At 39.0% G+C, this 21,878-nt stretch overlaps 1 protein-coding gene across 1 annotated transcript in view; it reads left to right on the top strand.

Moving 5' to 3' along the window:
• Positions 1-21,580, top strand: part of LOC133619908 (dystroglycan 1-like) — a 33,387-nt gene extending 11,807 nt beyond the window's left edge. Inside the window, exons 2-3 of the mRNA XM_061981154.1 lie at positions 11,375-11,903; positions 15,678-21,580. Coding sequence (XP_061837138.1) covers positions 11,565-11,903; positions 15,678-17,990 — 2,652 coding nt within the window. The 5' untranslated portion in view covers positions 11,375-11,564 and the 3' untranslated portion in view covers positions 17,991-21,580. The remainder of the gene's footprint in view (positions 1-11,374; positions 11,904-15,677) is intronic.
• The last annotated feature ends 298 nt before the right edge of the window (positions 21,581-21,878 follow it).

The following is a 21,878-nucleotide window of genomic DNA, read 5'->3' as shown; positions in this document are numbered from 1 at the left end:
ACAGTTCTTTTTGACAGACATTTAAAAAAATCTCACGTACCCCTTGGCATACATTCAAGTACCCCCAGGGGTACGCGTACCCCCATTTGAGAACCACTGCATTAGAGTCTCAAGATGGCCGCACCCTGTTCAGACAAAACTGCCTCTAACTCCCAGTAGGAATGTCAAAGACACATGAAACAAAAACCTCTATGTAGGTCTCACTTAGACCTGTATTTCATACACTGACAACCCCCAGCTAAAACCAACAGGAAGTTTGCAATTCCCCCTTCAATACAAAAGATGACTAAAAAAAATTGCAAAATCTCACGTACCCCTTGGCATACATTCAAGTACCCCCAGGGGTACGCGTACCCCCATTTGAGAACCACTGCATTAGAGTCTCAAGATGGCCGCACCCTGTTCAGACAAAACTGCCTCTAACTCCCAGTAGGAATGTCAAAGACACATGAAACAAAAACCTCTATGTAGGTCTCACTTAGACCTGTATTTCATACACTGACAACCCCCAGCTAAAACCAACAGGAAGTTTGCAATTCCCCCTTCAATACAAAAGATGACTAAAAAAAATTGCCTTTTTTCAAACATCTCCTCTGAGGTCGCGGGGGCAGCAGCCCAATCAGGGAAGCCCAGACTTCCCTCTCCTCAGCCACTTCCACCAGCTCTTCCCGGGGGATCCCGAGGCGCTCCCAGGCCTGCTGAGAGACATAGTCTCTTCAGCGTGTCCTGGTATGGCAGATAAAAACTACAACATTTATAATACAAAGTAGTGTATAGTTCGAACTTATCTCTGTCAGTAGACACGTTATGGAAGGTAAAAATTACAACATAATACAAAGTAGTGTATAGTTCCAACTTATATCTGTCAGTAAATAGAAACTACAACATTTATAATACAAAGTAGTGTATAGTTCTAGTTATAGCTTGTCAGTAGACATGTTATGGAAGGTAAAAACTACAGCATTTATAATACAAAGTAGTGTATAGTTCTAACTTCTATCTGTCAGTAGACATGTTATGGAAGGTAAAAACTACAACATTTATAATACAAAGTAGTGTATAGTTCTAACTTATATCTGTCAGTAGACACGTTATGGACAATAAAAACTACAACATTTATAATACAAAGTAGTTCTAACTTATATCTGTCAGTAGACACGTTATGGGAGATAAAAACTACAACATTTATAATACAAAGTAGTGTTTAGTTCTAACTTGTATCTGTCAGTAGTCACGTTATGGAAGATGAAAACTACAACATTTATAATACAAAGTAGTGTATAGTTCTAGTTATATCTGTCAGTAGACACGTTATGGAAGGTAAAAACTACAACATTTATAATACAAAGTAGTGTATAGTTCTAGTTATATCTGTCAGTACACACGTTATGGAAGGTAAAAACTACAACATTTGTAATACAAAGTAGTGTATAGTTCTAGTTATATCTGTCAGTAGACACGTTATGGAAGGTAAAAACTACAACATTTATAATACAAAGTAGTGTATAGTTCTAGTTATATCTGTCAGTAGACACGTTATGGAAGGTAAAAACTACAACATAATACAAAGTAGTGTATAGTTCCAACTTATATCTGTCAGTAAATAAAAACTACAACATTTATAATACAAAGTAGTGTATAGTTCTAGTTATAGCTTGTCAGTAGACATGTTATGGAAGGTAAAAACTACAACATTTATAATACAAAGTAGTGTATAGTTCTAACTTCTATCTGTCAGTAGACATGTTATGGAAGGTAAAAACTACAACATTTATAATACAAAGTAGTGTATAGTTCTAACTTATATCTGTCAGTAGACACGTTATGGACAATAAAAACTACAACATTTATAATACAAAGTAGTTCTAACTTGTATCTGTCAGTAGACACGTTATGAGAGATAAAAACTACAACATTTATAATACAAAGTAGTGTTTAGTTCTAACTTATATCTGTCAGTAGTCACGTTATGGAAGATGAAAACTACAACATTTATAATACAAAGTAGTGTATAGTTCTAGTTATATCTGTCAGTAGACACGTTATGGAAGGTAAAAACTACAACATTTATAATACAAAGTAGTGTATAGTTCTAGTTATATCTGTCAGTACACACGTTATGGAAGGTAAAAACTACAACATTTGTAATACAAAGTAGTGTATAGTTCTAACTTATATCTGTCAGTAGACACGTTATGGAGGGTAAAAACTACAACATTTATAATACAAAGTAGTGTAAAGTTCTAACTTATATCTGTCAGTAGACACGTTATGGATGATAAAAACTACAACATAATACAAAGTAGTGTATAGTTCTAAATTATATATCAGTAGACACGTTATGGAAGATAAAAACTACAACATTTATAATACAAAGTAGTGTATAGTTCTAACTTATATCTGTAAGTAGTCACGTTATGGAAGGTAATAATAATCCATCCATCCATTTTCACCTGCTTATTCGGGCTTGGGTCGCGGGGGCAGTAGCCCAATCAGGGAAGCCCAGACTTCCCTCTCTTCAGCCACTTCCATAAATACTCGGTCCCGTCCATCGCTGCTTGCAGCTTTAATTTTAAGTTGAAATTGTGACTAGAGTATTTTTTTAAGGGATCTGGATTGGGCTGTTATGCGGCCATTGGCTTTGGGTTTAGCTATTTTGCGGGTGCAGAAGGTTAGATAGTGGTCGCTGACCACAGATCATGACCCCACAATTTTTTATTTTTTATTATTTATTTTATTATTAAGCACTTCCTGTTTAACATTCTAATGTAGGCAGTTTATTAAAAATGTTTGGAAAAGGTTTCCACAAACCACCGCATTGGTGAAATCCGCATACTGCTACAACACATTCATTTATCATCATTCAAATATTACAATTATAATTAAACATGGTGTCAGTTATCAAAATGACACCATAGCTTTGTAATGTAGCTTTTGTGAACAGAGCTTGCCGAGACTTAAGACCTTGTTTTAAATTCTTCCACCTTCTCTAGCCTTTGTTCTGTGTCCATATTCTTGTCTGTCTTTGTGTTTCTTAGACGTTTCATAGTGCCTTCTTAGACGTTTCATAGTGCCTTCTTAGATTATATTCTTTCATTACAGCCCCACTTTGTCCACACAGAAGACACACAAGGCTTGCCTCCATGTACTTTCCCTTGCTGAAAGGGGGTTGCTGAAAGTTGACATCTGCCCTGAATGCTGATGAATAATGAAGCCGAAGCCCACTTGCGGCGTTGCAGTGAGTTCGCGGGCTACCGTTGCATTGTGGGGAATGGAGTATTGGTGCGTGCAAAACAGCAGCAGGCGGCTGTGGCCTGCGAGCTGGTTCTACTACTAATCAAATATCATTCTGGGGGCCATGGATAGTTAATTTGCGGGCCTTGACTTTGACACCGAGGTCCTACGGTGTGTAGTGAAGCATGTTCAGCTATTCCTCGTCCTGCAGGGATGAGACTTGTGAGAAACATATTTTTTTTCTCGCCATTTTTTTCTCGGACTTCGATGTAACTAAAACACTGCCGACTGCGGATGGACCTTAGCCGTTAGCTAGCTTGCCATGTTTAAAACACCTTTTCCAAAGCGGCGCACCAGTGTAAAAAGTTTCACCTTTTATTGTTTGTTTTTAAGCCAAAATACGTCCATTCTCCCTCTTATGTCTCCACAGTTTGTCTGCTTGTAAGTATACTGTGCTTAGCGGTGCCTAACATGCACCACTCTGCTCACTTTACCAGCAATGTCACGATTGTGCGCCGTCATGTCCGGGAAACATTTTTTGTATCACTCTGGAATATGCTGTTTCTCAGAAAAGTTAACGAACAATTTAATTGTATTAATGTAAATGCATCATAAACTAATTTTTAGCTTTGCTGGCTTTTCTGGGTGACGGTTTATGAGGTGGCGACTTGTACTTGGACTGCCTTCCCCCTTTGTGCAGCTGAATAGGCTCCAGGCTCCTGGTTTGATCCCCAGCGTCCGCCGTCCTAGTCACTTCCGCTGTGTCCTTGAGCAAGACACTTCACTCTTGCTCTTGATGAGTCGTGGTTAAGACCTTGCAGGGCAGCTCCCGCCATCAGTGTGTGAATATGTGTGTGAATGGGTGAATGTAGAAATAATGTTAAAGCGCTTTGAGTACCTAGAAAGTAGAAAAGCGCTATGCAAGTATAACCCATTTACCATTTACTATGAACACACTTCGTTACCTGCTAACGACATTCCAAGCAGAGCCTTGTGCACCCTCCACCTTGCCAACCGCACGCTGAGCAAATTATTCTGGAATATGTAGTTTATTTTCAGATCTGGCCAATGCTAAAGCGCCAGAAAAAACTACACACCAGGTTTTTGTTTGATACCGTCACAGGTCACAGCATTATTGTGAATACTTTGAAACTGCAATAGTAGCAATATCTACAATACCGTTACAGTCCCTAAAAATAGTTGATACTGGATCCTGGACATTAGAGCTGAAGTGTCCTATATTCTTGCTATTACTTGTAGGGGTATTAGATATTAATAAATTATGGATACAAACAACCAAGTAAACAACAATTAATGGCCAATGCATTCACATCTTATTTGAATAAAGTTCAGCCAACACTTAAGGTTGAATTACACATTTTCAACATTCAAGAAATGTTCAATAAAAGTACAGAAACCAATATTTTAAGAGTATATTTACCTGCTAAATAAAGTTCCACTACACGACCATACAGTATCTATTCTCCACTATGTGGTCGCTGATGACGGACATCGTCCCAGGTGTGCAGAAGCATGTATGAGCCCTCATCCCTGTTGATGTTTGCCCCATGCTTCTTAATTTCCATACACTCCTTGATCCATCTTTTGTATTTATTTGTTTCTGATGAAATCACTATTCCCTGGCTGTTAGTTGTCGCCTCATGTTGTGTTCCGAAAGCTGGTGCGTTGCATAACTTGTTCCACTGTCACTTCCGTTTTGATGGTCGCATATTTTGTAGTTTAAAGTTAATTTTTGGCTTTATACTATGATGTTGGGTCGTTTGTATTTGTAGTGGCTCTTGCAAACCTACTCAGTGGCCTAGTGGTTAGAGTGTCCGCCCTGAGATCGGTAGGTTGTGAGTTCAAACCCCGGCCGAGTCATACCAAAGACTATAAAAATGGGACCCATTACCTCCCTGCTTGGCACTCAGCATCAAGGGTTGGAATTGGGGGTTAAATCACCAAAATGATTCCCGGGCGCGGCCACCGCTGCTGCCCACTGCTCCCCTCACCTCCCAGGGGGTGATCAAGGGTGATGGGTCAAATGCAGAGAATAATCTCGCCACACCTAGTGTGTGTGTGACAATCATTGGTACTTTAACTTTAACTTTAAACGTGATGTAGCTGAAAGTTTTTGTGTTGTAATTAATGATATTGTCTTGTGGCGTTGGCATGTATGACCTTTCTCGACCACAGTAGCCATCCGCTATTTTTGTTTGATGATGTCACAGATGGACAAATAGACTAAATGTTTGAAGTCCTTATTTTAAAAGTGCTAAACTTCATATATAGTCTGCCGTTCTTAAATCCAATGTTTTTCTTTTTTAGTATTGATAAAATCGATCGATTCTCTTTTAAAACAATCTTGGATGGATACTTATCTTCCACAAGGCAAACTTGCAGAGCACAGATCGATGTACTTCAAATTGAGGAATATAAATCGATTATGGATGTCACTGTATGGAATTTTTTTTCATCACGGTTATTGTGACAAAAATGATCATGGTTATCATTATTATCACTGTATTTTTAAATGTGCTCAAACTTATCAAAAACTAGGGACAAGCGGTAGGAAATGGATGGATAGATGTTCATACTGAAAGCTTTTAACCACGTTTTATTTAAAAAACACAACACATTCAAAATGTATGTATGTACCTCAAGTAGAAAATTTAATGTACATATGAAAGCACCACAAGCGTTATAAACAAAGTAATATGGCGGGAACAAAATAATACCATAAATAAATTAATGTGAAAATTGTGCAAGATTGCACCTAATGGCCATAAGACGTAACTGCAATTTTTGTCCGTATAGATAAAAATAGTGTTCATGTATGAGATCTCGTCTTACACAGGGCTGCACGATTATGGACAAAATAGTAATTCAGATTATTTTTTATCAATATTGAAATCACGATTATTAATCACGATTATTCATTATGTTAGGTCAAACAGTGTTGGGGTGTGAACGCGATGCCGTCATGTAATTTGTAAAGTCTAATAAAAAGTCTTTAAATAAACATTATCTATATATTTAGGGACATATATTTGTATTTTTGTTCATTAATATTAGCAACGTGTCAGTTTTTTTTCATGATGCCTTTATCTCTATTTTTACACTTGATAGAGAGGGGTATTCTTTAAGTTATGTACGTTGACATGTACTAGTAATGTATGTACATGCTGTATTGGGACAGATCTTTTAAGAGTTTGAGCAGAAATATTTTGTACAGGAAAAAACTATACAAAATAAAATATTAACAATATGCTATGTCACATCAATCATTTTTAAAGTAAGACCATTGTGAAATGAAAAAAACAAACAAGTAATGTTAAACACTATGTTTACTTTTTGATATCCATAAAAAACACAAAGCAGTTTGTCATGTCTGTAATCATGTTTTGTTTTTGTTATGTTCTGTTTGGTTTTGGACTATTTTTAGTTCCTGTTTTCACTTCCTTGCTTTGTTACCATGTCAACCCATTAGTTGCACCTGTTTTCACGTTCGGACTCATACACCTTTCATCAATCATGTCACTAGTATTTAAGCCTGTCCTTTTCAGTTAGTCTGGCTGGCGACATTACCCTAGTCACTCATGCCTGTTCATAGTTTCATGTTGTCTATTTCATGCTCCGCTCAAGCCACAGTAAGTGTTGTTTGTTTTATGTTCATAGTTTTGCCTTTGTGCGAGTTTATTGTTTTCATAGCCAAGTTTGTTGTCCGCTTTGTGCGCGCCTTTTGTTTAAACCTTTTGTTAGTGTTAAAATAAAATGTGTTTTTACCTTCACGCCATGTCCGCTCCAACTTTTATTGCATCTCGGGAAAACAAAATCCCCAAAGTACTCGTCTTGACAGAATGTCGCCAGCTGAAAGAAGTTTTCCCGCAAATAAGTTGGATGAGGGAGCGTGGGAGGTCCTGCGAGCGATGGATGAGGAAACGCTGCGCTATTCTTCCATGGAGCACAGAGACCTGATGTGGGGGCCAAATGGAAAACTTATTCCAATAAACTCCGTGTGGCCCGACGACGTTAACGCGTCGCTCCAGTCACGGAAGCGCCGACAAAAGCGAAAGCCGTCAGGAAAGGCTTCTCCGAGCCGGCAGGACACGTTGCTCCCACAAGCTCCTCCCCCTCCGGGCTAAAGCAAGCAACAGGCAGCCCGGCTTCGCCCTGATGACGTCACAGCCCAGGAAGATTTTTTTCCTCTTAACTCTTTCCTTTTGTCACCCGCCTCCAACCAAAGACTCTAAAAACATGATAAAACATTACCATGATATGTTTTTAGAAATCAAAGCATGTCAATCCAGGTCATCCCAATTTCATGCCCCGCCACCCTAGACTCAAGCCACGCCCAAGTCACAAACATTTTATTTTTTTTCACCCACAAAAGCCCAGGTGGGGGACACAGAAAGACAATTTAGAGGGGAAGATTCTGCCCCCCTCCACCCACCCTTAAAAACGGTTCCAGACCACGGGGAGCGCGTATGGTATCCGCTCCTTGACGGGGGGCTAGGGCCGGGAACTGTACTGGTGGGGTGGCTCAGCTGCGCCAAGCCACAGCCTCCAGCCCGGCCGCCACCGCCGGTCTTTCGGCCTGCTAAGCCGCAACCTCCGGCCCGGCCGCCACCACCGGTCTTTCGGCCTGCCAAGCCGCAACCCCCAGCTAGGCCACCTCCAGGGACGTTCTGCAGCCCGCGGGCCGCAGAATGCCCAGGTCTGCCCTAGTCACTCATGCCTGTTCATAGTTTCATGTTGATGTCTATTTCATGCTCCGCTTATGCCACAGTAAGTGTTGTTTTATGTTCATAGTTTTGCCTTTGTGCAAGTTTATTGTTTTCATAGCCAAGTTTGTTATCCGCCTTGTGCGTGCCTTTTGCTTACACCTTTTTGTTGGTGTTAAAATAAATTATGTATTCACCTTCACGCCATGTCCACTCCAACTTTTCTTGCATCTCGGGAAAACAAACCCCCCACAGTCCACGTTATGACACAGTTTGGCTAATGCATATAAAATCTAATAAACATGCTTTGTTCTTCTCCATCACCATGTGGTTCAATGCAACAGTTTGGCCAACAAAAATAAACAGGAGTGACACCTTTCACATCTAATACACCATCTTTGTTGCTCACTGACAACACAGCCTGCGTTCAATTCGATGAGATGACAAAACATTTTAGCTAGTATTGATATTATGGGAACACTGACAAAGTTAGCAGTTAAATAAAGGACGGGTAAGTATCCCATTAAACAAACTAAAGACTTTATAAACAAGTTGTGGCAACATTGCCGACACATCGCATGCTGCATGGTAACTCTCAGTCCCAGCAGCTGACGGAAGGATGCCTTGTTGCACTTTCAAAATTAAACTGCAACATCAAATAATGTTCTCCTCCAAGATATAATTTCAAGTGGGGGATTAATGCATCCGTCTCCAATACTGTCGACACCTCTTGAATGAACGCCTACACTCCACGGAAGTAGAAACGAGTGAAACGAAGCAATCGGCTCCGTTTACCGGGATTGAACAGAGCAAATTACTCGAGCAAAGTGCATATTTTTTTTTCAAGTCTAACGACGCTAGTGCGCTTGTGCTGCGTTGCTTCCGTTTCCAGGATGTAAGCAGTGTTGCCTAATATGCATTGTTAAATGATGTTTTTTCGGTAATTAAAAATTTAAATGGTAGTACTAACCGTCTAGAAATTTTACCGCAGTTTATCATTATGCCATTTACAGTTATATCCCTAAAATTGATCTATCGCTGTATCGATCAATCGTTCATTTTTGGTTATTTAACCCCCAATTCCAACCCTTGATGCTGAGTGCCAAGAAGGGAGGTAATGGGTCCCATTTTTATAGTCTTTGGTATGACTCGGCCGGGGTTTGAACTCACAACCTACCGATCTCAGTGCGGACACTCTAACCACAAGGCCACTGAGTAGGCAAAAAAGTGCAGTTCCCCTTTAAATGCTAACATGAATGCAAGACACTTGAACATCTTTGCACGTTTAAGAAACCACATACCAGAAGCTAACTTTTACACATTAATGTCGGAGGAACTACAATGTTCAATTGTGCACATTTAACCTGCAGACTGTGCTGTCTTTGTAAGGGTGATCAATCTTTAGTCACTATAGTTCTTTAGAATCCAGAACAATAATGTTTCTTCTGCCAAGAAAGTACTGCATATTGTGTGTCAATTCATTTTAGTTATTTAAAAAAATAAATAACACTTGGTTAAAATATTTCAGTTATATATATATATATATATATATATATATATATATATATATATATATATATATATATATATATATATATACATATATATATATATATATATATATATATATATATATATACATATACCGTATTTTTCGGAGTATAAGTCGCACCGGAGTATAAGTCGCACCGGAGTATAAGTCGCACCTGACGAAAATGCATAATAAAGAAGGAAAAAAACATATATAAGTTGCACTGGAGCCCGGCCAAACTATGGAAAAAAAACTGCGACTTATAGTCTGAAAAATACGGTATATACTTTTTAAACTAGTTCTCACGTTTGTTTTTTCAAAAGACAGATGAACCTCTGAGGTCGTATGGACTCTCCCTGGGTCTGAACCTCTCCTGTAGACACTGAGGCAGCATGCGGTTATGAGCTTTATACGTCACAATAGCACTGTTAAGTTCAACAAGATCATGTAGTTTTAATGTTTTTAATTTACTGAAAAGAGCATTGGTATGAGCATATTAATGTGCACAATTTACAAATCTAATGACTTTTTCAAAACATTTGTATACACACCCTCCCACAGCGTCTATCTTTTTCCAATCTTTCACAAGGAGGACCTTGTGGTAACCCATCAGCGCTCTTGTTCTGTAACCCTATACACTGTTTGTCCAATCTTGAAAGGGTTTGTGCTGAAAACAAAATGTAGTTGTTCTTGTGCAATGACAATTAAGATCCATCTATCCATCAATCCTTTTTTTTCAGAAAGAAAATTAGGTTGATGTTTAATTTATAATCATTACCCCAAATTTCAATGCAATAATTGGGATATGTAAGTACGCAATAATTATACAACATGTTAAGAGCATTTGATTTACAGTTTTTGATTTTATGTAACATAGCAACATTTTTTGCCATCTTTGTCATGAGTATATTTATGTGCAGTTTCCAATTTAGTTTGCCATCTATATAGATTCCTCAAAATTTGATGAATATACTCTATTTCCAAATAATTTTTATCTGACAAGGTATGTTAGTTATTTATATATATATATATATATATATATATATATATATATATATATATACAGTATATTTTGTTTAATTTAAATTGATTGAGAGTTTAGTGGTATCAAACCACTGCTTTAGAATCAAGAGTTCACTCTCTACAATCTCTAAGGCAGTAGTGCCCAAAGTGGGGTTCGTGGGCCAAAATCGGCCTGCTAAGTCGTTTAATTTGGCCTGCCAAAGGATGGCTCCCCAAAATTGTATACATATTGATACTCTTTTAAGCTCACACAATCATTGATGTCACGTCCAAAAGGCTAAGAAGTTGACATCGATCGAGCGTGATACGTGCTATTTTCTATGAAATATTTTGGATGTTCCTTATTTTTCATGTTTTTTTGTTTTTTTTTACTTTCCACATACCTTGGATGTGATCTATAAAAACACAACTGCTAATCAAAATTATTTGGGGTTTCTGACTTAGAGACCTTTTCAAAATTATTTGTATAGTTATATAGATAAGTCCCCAGAGCATTTCAGAGGTTCTAAATTGACTTACGTAATCATACTGTAGTTCTGATTCCCCAACACCCCCCTCATGTGCCACGTCAAAGAAGCTCTTGCTAGCTTGCTCAAGGTCTGACAAGCAAATAACATCAGAAGACACCTATTAGACACAACACAGCTTTTTTTAAACAATTGAATGCATACAGATGGTGTGTGTTCGCAATCTGTGGATAACAAAAACTGGAGATTTTCATGCAGCATTATAGTGAGCATTATTGGGAATAAGAAAATGTGTTTGTGTACTAGATTTTTTTTTTTTTTTGATGCAGTCATACTCTTACATATGTTTGCTTTAATGTTTTTTTCACTTCAGTCATGTTTGTCTTCTCTTGTAGTTGCTGGCATGCTGTATAACTGGCTGCCAAAGACCTCTTGATGGATCCCAGAAAACAACAAAGGAACAACTCAATCTGTGAGCACAGCCAATAACGAGGGAATCTGACCCGAAGCGTGTCATCTGATTGACTACGGTGCATGTGGCCTCTTAAGTCATTCATCTGCTAGGCAGCTCAAGGGCCTACTGCTATGCACTATAAACTGGGAGACGGGAGCGGTGGGGATGCTGGGAGGTGCAGGCTCCTTTGCAGTTCGACAGTCTCCCTAGTAATAGGACTTCTGATAGCAATGGCTCAGGGTGCTGCATCGGAACAGCAAAATGCACAGGTGGAGATGTTCACAATTCAACTGGAGGCTTCAATGCAGTCATCTATACTTTCTGAGCTCCAGTCTGCTGCTTTAGCCTTTGAGTCATCGGTGAAGAATGGGGGAGTACAGGCTGGCATCCCTGACTCTTCAGCGATTGTGGGCCAGGTGTTTCAGATGAGGATTCCACTGGTATCTGACAATGCAAGCTATAATCTCCATGTAAGTGTTTAATGGATACAAGATTGAATGAAATATGTGATGACTGCAATGTGTTCCTGTCCAAATTTACAATAAGGCAATATTATTATATCCCTAAAGTTGTTAGTAATATCAACATATGGTCATCTTAAATAAAGAGCAATGGCTCTCATACTCACTGTAGCTAAAGGCACAGCATTTGATGAATCCAGTACACTGTTAGTGTGACAAAAGAAACGTTTTCCCCTCTTTCAATGTTTTATTTACATTTTTTCATTTAATATGGCACAGGGTTTCCCTTACATGTACTTAATCGTGGCGGCTCACCACAGCAAAATAAAAGCCGCCACATCTTTAAAAAATGAAGTTTTTTTTGGTGAAAACAAAAATGTAAAATAATGTATGAATGTATATACTGTATATAGTGTAATATATTTGGGGGTCTTCTTTTTATGGCTGTTAAGTAGAGGAGATACGGACATCAGCAAGGGTCTACAAAGCTTTCATATATATATAAATATATATGTACATACACACACACAGTTGTGGTCAAAAGTTTACATACACCTGTGAAGGACATAATTTCTACAACTCTTATTTTTTTGTGATAGAGTGATTAGAGCACATACTTGTTTATCACAAAAAACATTCATGAAGTTTGGTTCTTTTATGAATTTATTATGGGTCTACTGAAAATGTGACCAAATCTGCTTGGTCAAAAGTATACATACAGCAACATACGTTATCAATTTTGGTGATGTAGAAAAGTTACAATCAAATTAGCTTCATGGCATGGCCTCTTAACTATGATTGACGACACCTGTTGACTTCTCTGAGCCCATTTAAATAGGGCTCATGTGATGCAGGTGTTAGACTCGGTTACAAACGCGACAATGGGAAAGTCAAAGGAACTCAGCACAGATTTGAAAAAAACGAATCAAGTCAGGAAAGTCACTTGGAGCCATTTTAAAGCAGCTTAAGGTCCCAAGAGCAACTGTGCAGACAATTGTTCGTAAGTATAAAGTGCACGGCACAGTTTTGTCACTGCCACGATCAGGAAGAAAACACAAGCTATCACCTGGTGCTGAGAGAAAATTTGTCAGGATGATCAAGAGTCAACTGAGAACCACCAAATAGCAGGTCTGCAATGAATTGGAAGCTGCTGGAACACAGTTGTCAGTGTCCACAGTCAAGCGTGTTTTGCATCGCCATGGACTGAGAGGCTACCATGCAAGAAGGAAGCCCTTGCTCCAGAAGCGACACCTTAAAGCTCGGCTAAAGTTTGCTGCTGATCACATGGGCAAAGTTAAGACCTTCTGGAGGAAAGTTCTGTGGTCAGATGAAACAAAAGTTTGGCCACAATACCCCGCAATATGTTTGGAGGAGAAAAGGTCAGGCCTTTAATCCCAGCAACACCATCCCTACTGTCAAGCATGGTGGTGGTAGTATTATGCTCTGGGCCTGTTTTGCTGCCAATGGAACTGGTGCTTTACAGAGAGTAAATGGGACAATGAAAAAGGAGGATTACCTCCAAATTCTTCAGGACAACCTAAAATCATCAGCCCCAAGGTTGGGTCCTGGGCGCAGTTCCAACAGGACAATGACCCCAAACACATGTCAAAAGTGGTAAAGGAATGGCTAAATCAGGCTAGAATGAAGGTTTTAGAATGGCCTTCCCAAAGTCCTGACTTAAACCCCATTGAGAACATGTGGACAATTATGTAGAAACAAGTCCATGTCAGAAAACCAACAAATTTAGCTGAACTGCACCAATTTTCTCAAGAGGAATGGTCAAAAATTCAACCAGAAGCTTGTAGATGGCTACCAAAAGCGCCTTATTGCAGTGAAACTTGCCAAGGGACATGTAACCAAATATTAACATTGCTGTATGTATACTTTTGACCCAGCACACATTTTCAGTAGACCCACAATAAATTCATAAAAGAACCAAACTTCATGAATGTTTTTTGTGACAAACGAGTATGTGCTCCAATCACTCTATCACAAAAAAATAAGAGTTGTAGAAATTACCATTATTAAGGAGTAATACTACTCAAGTAAAAGTAAAACGTAGTCATCCAAATATTTCTCAAGTATTCATTGAAAAAACACTTAATTACTAAGTAACTGGTGAGTAACTTCTGATTTATTTAGTAGCTATTTTTAATGGTACTTGCATTACAACTAAATTGGCCTGTGTGTATGTGTCTGTGCCTGCTTGAGACTTTACACATGTTAGGCCTGGGCGATATATTGATTTTATCGATATATTCAAGTTTTTTGTTAGACTATTTAAAAATATATATATATATTTTTTTTTCTTCCAAAACCCTCTCCTGCCCCCTTAATTTTTTAGCGGGGATTCAAAACATGGCTAATGCTAACAGTAATGAGATGTTTGTTTCAAAGAAAATAAGTGTTGTCAGTACATTTAGTTGGTTTTGCGGCAACATGTGTTGAACAAATGACTGCACACTGCAAAGTGTTTAAAAAAGGTACATTTAGTTGGTTTTGCGGCAACATGTGTTGAACAAATGACTGCACACTGCAAAGTGTTTAAAAAAGGCAGCAGCACAAAAAACAGCCAAGTGTGGGAAATACAACTACCGGTACCTTATGAAGCGAGAAAGACCGCAACTCCCGCTAAAAGCAGCGTATTGTGGTGGAATCGTTTACATAAGGTATGTATGATTATCAGAGTTCTGATGTAACGTAGCGCGCTATTGTTGATGCGTAACATGTAGCAACAACCAGAACTGAACACGAAAATGAACTTGATATCATAGAGAAAGAGGCAACATCACACACAGCAGACAACAAACACACGCACACATACATATACACACTACTACTAACTATGAGGGAACAAATCAATGATTGAAGTAAAAACCTTCAGCTTGCAATCCCAACTATACCCCTTTGTGGACTAGACGATATGACAGCCTTGGAAGCACATTCAATCTCTTTATTGACCAGAAGTATCACAATCCAGTAAAAACATTCAACAGAGCTGCTGGAAATGCCGACAAACTGCTACTGCTCATCTAAGACACATAAGTGTACTGCTGCTTTCTGGGTGCTGATGTCACACGTGACTATGCAACAAGAACTGCCTTTTAAAGACACACTGTACCCAAATATGATTCGTCTCTCAATTGCATAAGCCAGATGTTGGATTTTTTTAAAGTAGTTTATTAATTGCTTTCCGTGGTAATTAATTAAATCAATGAAAGAGTATTCCTTTAGTAATTCAATTACTTTTTGGTAAAGTACTGAGAAACCTTAATTTATTACTTTTAAAAAATACATTTTCACTACTAAAATGGGTCAATGTTAGCATGATAACAGGAGAACAGATATCATACTTCAAAGATGGCTCCAAGTAACAAAATCCATGATTATTAGGTTTAAAAGGTAAACATTTGCTAAAAGGCTAGCATAACATGTTAATTTTTATTGGAGAATGACCTGCTAGCAGTTCTGTTTTAATGTTCAATTTTAAACAACATTATAGCAGTTTAAAGAAAAGCCAATTAGCTGTCTATTTTGCATTTTGTTTCCTTACTGTACAGAAAATAAAATAACCATGGCCTTAAAACAGGGATAATGGTTTACCATTACATCCCTATTGAATACTGCATATGACACTAGTTTACATTATGTGCAAAGTATCTACACTTTATTTATGAGAAGGAAAGCAACATTTTGAGGGAACTGTTTGGAAATAGTTGTTAGTGCAAAATTCAGTTGAGCATTATGCTAAAGTGTTTGTGTCTCCTTGTTTTGTTATTTTAGCTTACTGAGATGGGGCAGCCAGCATTACCATCATGGCTCTATTGGGACAAAGAAAATTGTATTCTGAGAGGCTTGGCTCTGGAGCAAGATAAAGGTGTGTATCATATATCTGTGTCTGGACAAGACATGAATGAGAAGACCGGCAGCCAAGAGTCCCCCAGTACGGTCTTCTCCATTGAAGTATACCCTGAGGAGCGGGCAGACACTGAACCATCCCTGCTCGCGCTACAGTCTAATATCAGTGGCCTGCAGCCTTTCACTTGTGGCCCTGAGGAGCTTGTCACTGTCCTCACTGTCATACTGGATGCTGACTTGACTAAGATGGCAGCTAAACAGAGGGTCAGTTTACTAACTGTTATGAGAAAATTCTCACATGTCCCCATTGAGCACATGAGACTTGTACCTGTTGTGAACAACCGCTTATTTGACATGTCTGCTTTTATGGCGGGACCAGGAAATGCCAAGAAAGTGGTGGAGAACGGCGTTCTGCTGTCTTGGAAACTCGGATGTGCCCTTGACCAGGGCAATATCCCTGACATCAGCATTGTCCAATTCTCTGCAAAGGATGGAACAATGTCAGCCACACTGGCATATCCAGTGGTTGGCTGGCACATTGTCAACAAAAAGCCCCATGCAGTGAAACGTGTCAAACGACAGTTGTACAACACTCCTACTCCAGTGCCCTCCCTGCTTCCGCCAACTAGTTATCCAGAGCCACCTCTACGCATTGTTCCGACCCCAACGTCACCCTCAATTGCCCCAGCAACAGACCACTCTGCACCTCCTGTACGCGGCCCTTTACCTCTTCCTGTGAAGCCTACCATGAGAGTTAGAGATCAGATTGCACATACACCTGTTTTGGGTCCCCCCCAACCTACCAGGATATTGGGATCGACAAGCACCATGCCCATCCAACCTACAATGACCAGACCTACATTTGTGGAAGCCACTGCTTTACCAACACTACCAAGCACCACCAAAAAACCTAAACCATCTAGCACAAGAAAGCCCAAGAAACCTAAAACGTCAACCCCTGCTCCCAGAGAACCCAAATCTACCACAGCAAAACCACCCAAACGCACCACTCCTCTCTCCTTGTCTCCAGACTTGAATCAGATGCCAGAGATCCGCAACCCAATTGATCAGGTAAATGCATGGGTTGGCACATACTTTGAGCTCAAAATTCCTCCTGATACTTTCTTCGACAAAGAGGACGGTACAACCGACAAGCTGCGTTTGATTTTGAAGCAACCCTCCAAGGAGGCAGTCAGTGAAACGTCTTGGATTCAGTTCAACAGCACCATCCAGCTTTTGTATGGACTTCCCGAAGAGCAACACAAGGGCAAACACGAGTACTTCATGCTGGCCACAGATAAAGGTGGGAAAAGTGTCATGGATGCATTTGAGGTTCAAGTAAACCATTGGTCTACTAATGATAAACCACCAGTTGTTTTTTCTGCCCGTTTCCACGGTGACCCCAAAACATTAAGCAGTGACATCCATAAAAAGATTATTTTGACAAAAAAGTTAGCTTACGCGCTTGGTGATCGAAATAGCAGCACAGTGACCCTACGAAGCATCACTAAGGGCTCCATTGTGATAGAATGGTCCAATAATAGTCTCCAGCAAAATCCTTGTCCTAAGGACCAGATTACGGCTCTCAGCAACAGGATTGCTGATCCACAAGGGACACCAAAACCAGCTTTTGTTAAAGCCATGGAGCCTGAATTCAAACCCATTAATATCTCCGTACGTGGCACAAACAAATGTCAAAGCTACACCTTTATACCACCAGGGGAGGTTCCGCCAATTCCAGTTCTTCCTACAGCTACACCTTCCCCTGGCACCGGTCGTAGGAGCAGTGATGATGTCTACCTGCACACCGTCATCCCTGCGGTTGTGGTAGCAGCACTCTTATTATTTGCAGGTATCATCGCCATGGTCTGTTACCGTAAGAAGCGCAGAGGAAAGATGACCATGGAGGAGCAGGCTACCTTCATCAAAAAGGGAGTTCCCATAATATTTGCAGATGAGCTGGATGATTCCAAGTCCCCTCCGTCCTCCAGCATCCCGCTTATCCTTCAGGAGGAAAAGCCACCACTTCCTCCACCAGAGTACCCTAACATGGCTGGTCCCCACAGTACACTGCTAAACCAGGATTTGTTGGAAGAGTATTCTGTTTATGAGGATGATGATCCCAATGCGCCTCCTTACCAGCCCCCACCACCTTTTACTGTCCCCATTGAAGGCAAAGGCTCTCGTCCTAAGAACATGACCTCCTACAGGTCACCACCCCCCTATGTTCCTCCCTAACACACACTGAAGTTTTCAGCTTGGAATTCAGGTGCACTGTAGGGATGCTTGTGGGAAAACTACTGACTACAGACGTAACTTTTCATGGATTTCAATGCAGGCGACCATACGTATCGTTTGATCATCATGGATTAGATACATCAACTTTCTCCTACTGGAACAGGCAAAATAGATGGCGAACAGTTTGTAATTCCATTACTCTTCCCTTCTTTTTTTGTTCTTCAGATCTGCTTTTGACTTTCAAATGCTTTGTCTGTATTGCCCAGAAGAAGAGTCAATTTTATCTTGAATGATGTACTATTTCTATTGTATAGAACATAATAGAGGAGAGCCTGAAGCCCACTGGGCCTTTTAGCAGATGTTACCATGACAACAGACTTGAGGCTCTCCCTTGCTGTGGTATTATTTGAGAGCTGTATCACTCTTATCTGTCTGTCAGCTTGGTTTACTAAGATGTGGTACCTGTTAATTCTAGAGGGCAGTTTAATACCAAAAGCTAAACTGAAAGCCTATTAATGTAGAATAATGATTTCATTCTATGTTTTGTCCTATATTTTGCTGCTTCTTAACAGTCACAAACTTCACATTCAAGTACTTGTTAGGCCACGTTTCACACAGAATTTACCATTCAAATTCAATTACGGTAGAAACATTTCAAATTGCATCGTAAAACTTTTAATGAAATAGTTTCTTCACAAAGGACATTCCACTCATGTCACTTGTTGTTGATGTAGACTAATTTAGTTAGAAACAAAATATATATTTTTTATTTTTATTTTTGTGCCACTGAACTTGCCGTTTGAGATGTTTTGTGTTTTTGCTGTGGTAACTGGTCAGGCAGGCTGCTATGTCACAATGAAGGGGCCAGTGGAATGCTTTTTCATCACAGCGTGACAATTGAGCACATGTAACACTCCTTTTTAAAAACAAATATGGTTTGTATTGTATTTCCATTACCCTCCTAAAAGGGAACTGCACTTGTTTTGGAATTTTGCCTATTGCTTACAATCATTATGAGAGACATGAGTGCCCAAAAAACCCTCTCGATCACCATTCAAAAACCGCCAACAATACTCCATTTACATTTCGGGACTTTAATAATAACCAAGGAATAATGATATTGTTGTTATAAGCGCTAATGCAGACAAACTATTTATAGCAGCGCCGTGATCACTAGCTTGGGTGGTTATGTAGACATCATTAACTGGTGAGCTGCTTTTTCGCGTCGGAGCTTGTTTAAATTTATTCTAGTTTATAAATAATACCTCTCACCTTGATAAAGGAGGATAAGGAAATAATCCAACAAGTTAGTAGACTTTGACAGCCAATTTAAACCCGGGTATGGCGAGAAAGACACAAAAAAATGCTTAATTTAATTCCTCTTTCTTTGCAAGGATTACGAGTCATTCTTAATCTAAACGGGAATGTAACAAGATTCTATCGGCAGCCTAATGACAGCAGACATAGTACAGTAAGTGATGTTTTATTATGTTTGTTGGCTCTCATAAAGTCTGCAGTGAATAGTAATCAGTTGTGTTGTTGAAGAAAAAAGCAAACGTGATGCGTTTTTTAAATCAATGTGCCGCTTTTACTTAAAATGAGCAAAATAACGTAAAGTATCACATCTTATTATAAATGTGCCTGTTACTACATGACATATATACTTACAGCACCTTAGTGGAGGTGTGTAGATGTTTTTAAGGGCTTTATAGGCAGAATAGTGCGACTCCCATTGGCTCCATTGTAAGCAGACTTTTTATGGCATTTATTTACTAGTTAGAATGCATAAAAAGAGAAACACCGATTGCGATTGTCTTCTCAAATAACTGTTCAAAATTCTTGTGTTCAGACAAATCTTTAGTTTTTTTTACACACAAAAAAAAGGTCAGAACACAATAATTTTGAAATAAAGAAAAACATGTGCCAGGATTGTGAATAATAGGCAAAATTAAAAAAAAAAGTGAGGTCCCCTTTAAGTATGTATTTTGCACTGATTGTATCCATTATTGTTTTTTTCCTTTTAAAAGGAACATCCTGCTTTTAAATCATCATGACATACATTAAAACATTTTTTTTACCATTTTTGGTCAGACAGAAAATAGATATATTTAGCCTACCGTATTTCCTTGAATTGCCGCCGGGGCGGTAATTAATTTAAAACCTCTTCTCACTCCGGCGCTTACCAAAGGCATTCGCTAAATGCAAGCATGCGCTAATTATTTTAAAACCTCTTCTCACTCCAGCGCTTACCAAAGGCATTCGGTAAATTTAGGCCTGCGCTTTGAGTGTGATGTAAGGATACCATCATGAAAAGCACATTTAATAAAAAAAAAAACGTTATTATGGTCTTACCTTTACTTATAAATGAAGTCCATGCGCAGATCCTTCTGAACAAAAGCATCGATAACTTGTTTATAGAAGTCTTCCTTATCTTTCTTCAGTTTTAAAAGTCTCTCTGTCTCGATGGAGATATTCCTTTAATTATTACCTCCTGGTTCGATTGAAGGTCCAGTTTAGAAAACTGTTTTATTTTAGATATGTAATCCTCCATGTTAAAAGTGCAAGCGAGAGAAAATAATAAACGATCGCTGCTCACTGTTGCTGCGTGTTGTCACTTCTTCTGCAGCCGAGTAGTCGCAAGAAGGATCACTAGCGCCCTCTACCACCAGGAGGCGGGAGTCATTTAATGACTCATATTTGACACACAGCTACGGTATATTAATAAAACATAGCTGCTTACTGTTTAGCATATTCAATAGCTTGGACCTTAAATCCTAATGAATAGCTCTTTATGTTCTTCCCTTTATGCGATTTTAATTTATTGAAATCAGCCTCCTCCATTTTGAAAATGATGACAGGTGAAGTGTCACTCGTGACGTGACGAGTTTGACCCGGCGGAAATTCTAGAAATATGCTAATTATTTTGCGAAACGAGTTTGACCCGGCTGAAATTCTAGACATGCGCTAATAAAAATAATATTTTGCGAAACGAGTTTGACCCGGCGTTAATCCTGAGCCGGCGGTAATGCTAAGCATGCGCTAATTATTTTGCGAAACGAGTTTGACCCGGCTGTAATTCTAGGCATGTGCATACTATATACCTGGCGGCAATTCAAGGAAATACGGTAATATAAATAAACTCAACCTGTCAGTGCATTCAGTTGCTATGCGGACTAGAAGGCCTGCAGGGCCATGACTCTTCCCCTAGGTATTGCATATAGGGATGTAAATAATTGTGTGCCTGTGAAATAGAAAAAAGAACAAACTCAATAATGTTAGTGTTTTACCAGTCAACCGGTTGGGAACCGAAGGGCCACAATGTGAAATGATTTTATTTTTTGATTGTATGTTTAGATTTATAATCACTAGTGTGCAAGGGTTAATTCAACGTTTACCTGCCCACTACAAAGAAATAGCATCATCTGAACATGATTGCAACAAATATGTGAATTATGTGCATTTCATACCTGATATCACCATTATAAAAATGTAAAAAAAATCTAATGTTTTTACTGAGTTTTTATACAGTCTTAAACTTGTTTTATGAAGGTATATTAATAAAATGTATTACTATTTGTAAAGCCTCAAAATGGTCTACTGTCCCTCTTTCAGAAGTTGTTTTTTGTGTTAAAGGAATCATCACATAAATGTACAGTGCGATAATTCACTGCATTCAATGTTAGACCGAATGTATACAAGTCAGACGCTCACTGAACACCTGGAAAAATCTACAATATTGATATATATACCGCAAAACCTCAATTTACGAGTTTAAATGATTATATGACCAAGCTTGTAACTCAAAACACTCGTATCTCAAATCAATGTCGCTCATAAAAATGTATTGAAATCTATTTAAATCTGTGCTTGGTGTGGTATGGACTGAGG

The sequence above is a fragment of the Nerophis lumbriciformis genome, linkage group LG01, assembly GCF_033978685.3.
Source record: "Nerophis lumbriciformis linkage group LG01, RoL_Nlum_v2.1, whole genome shotgun sequence".
NCBI classification, from domain to species: Eukaryota; Metazoa; Chordata; class Actinopteri; order Syngnathiformes; family Syngnathidae; genus Nerophis; species Nerophis lumbriciformis.
Note: the sequence above shows the minus strand (reverse complement) of the source record. Positions and strands in the feature narration are given on the sequence as shown.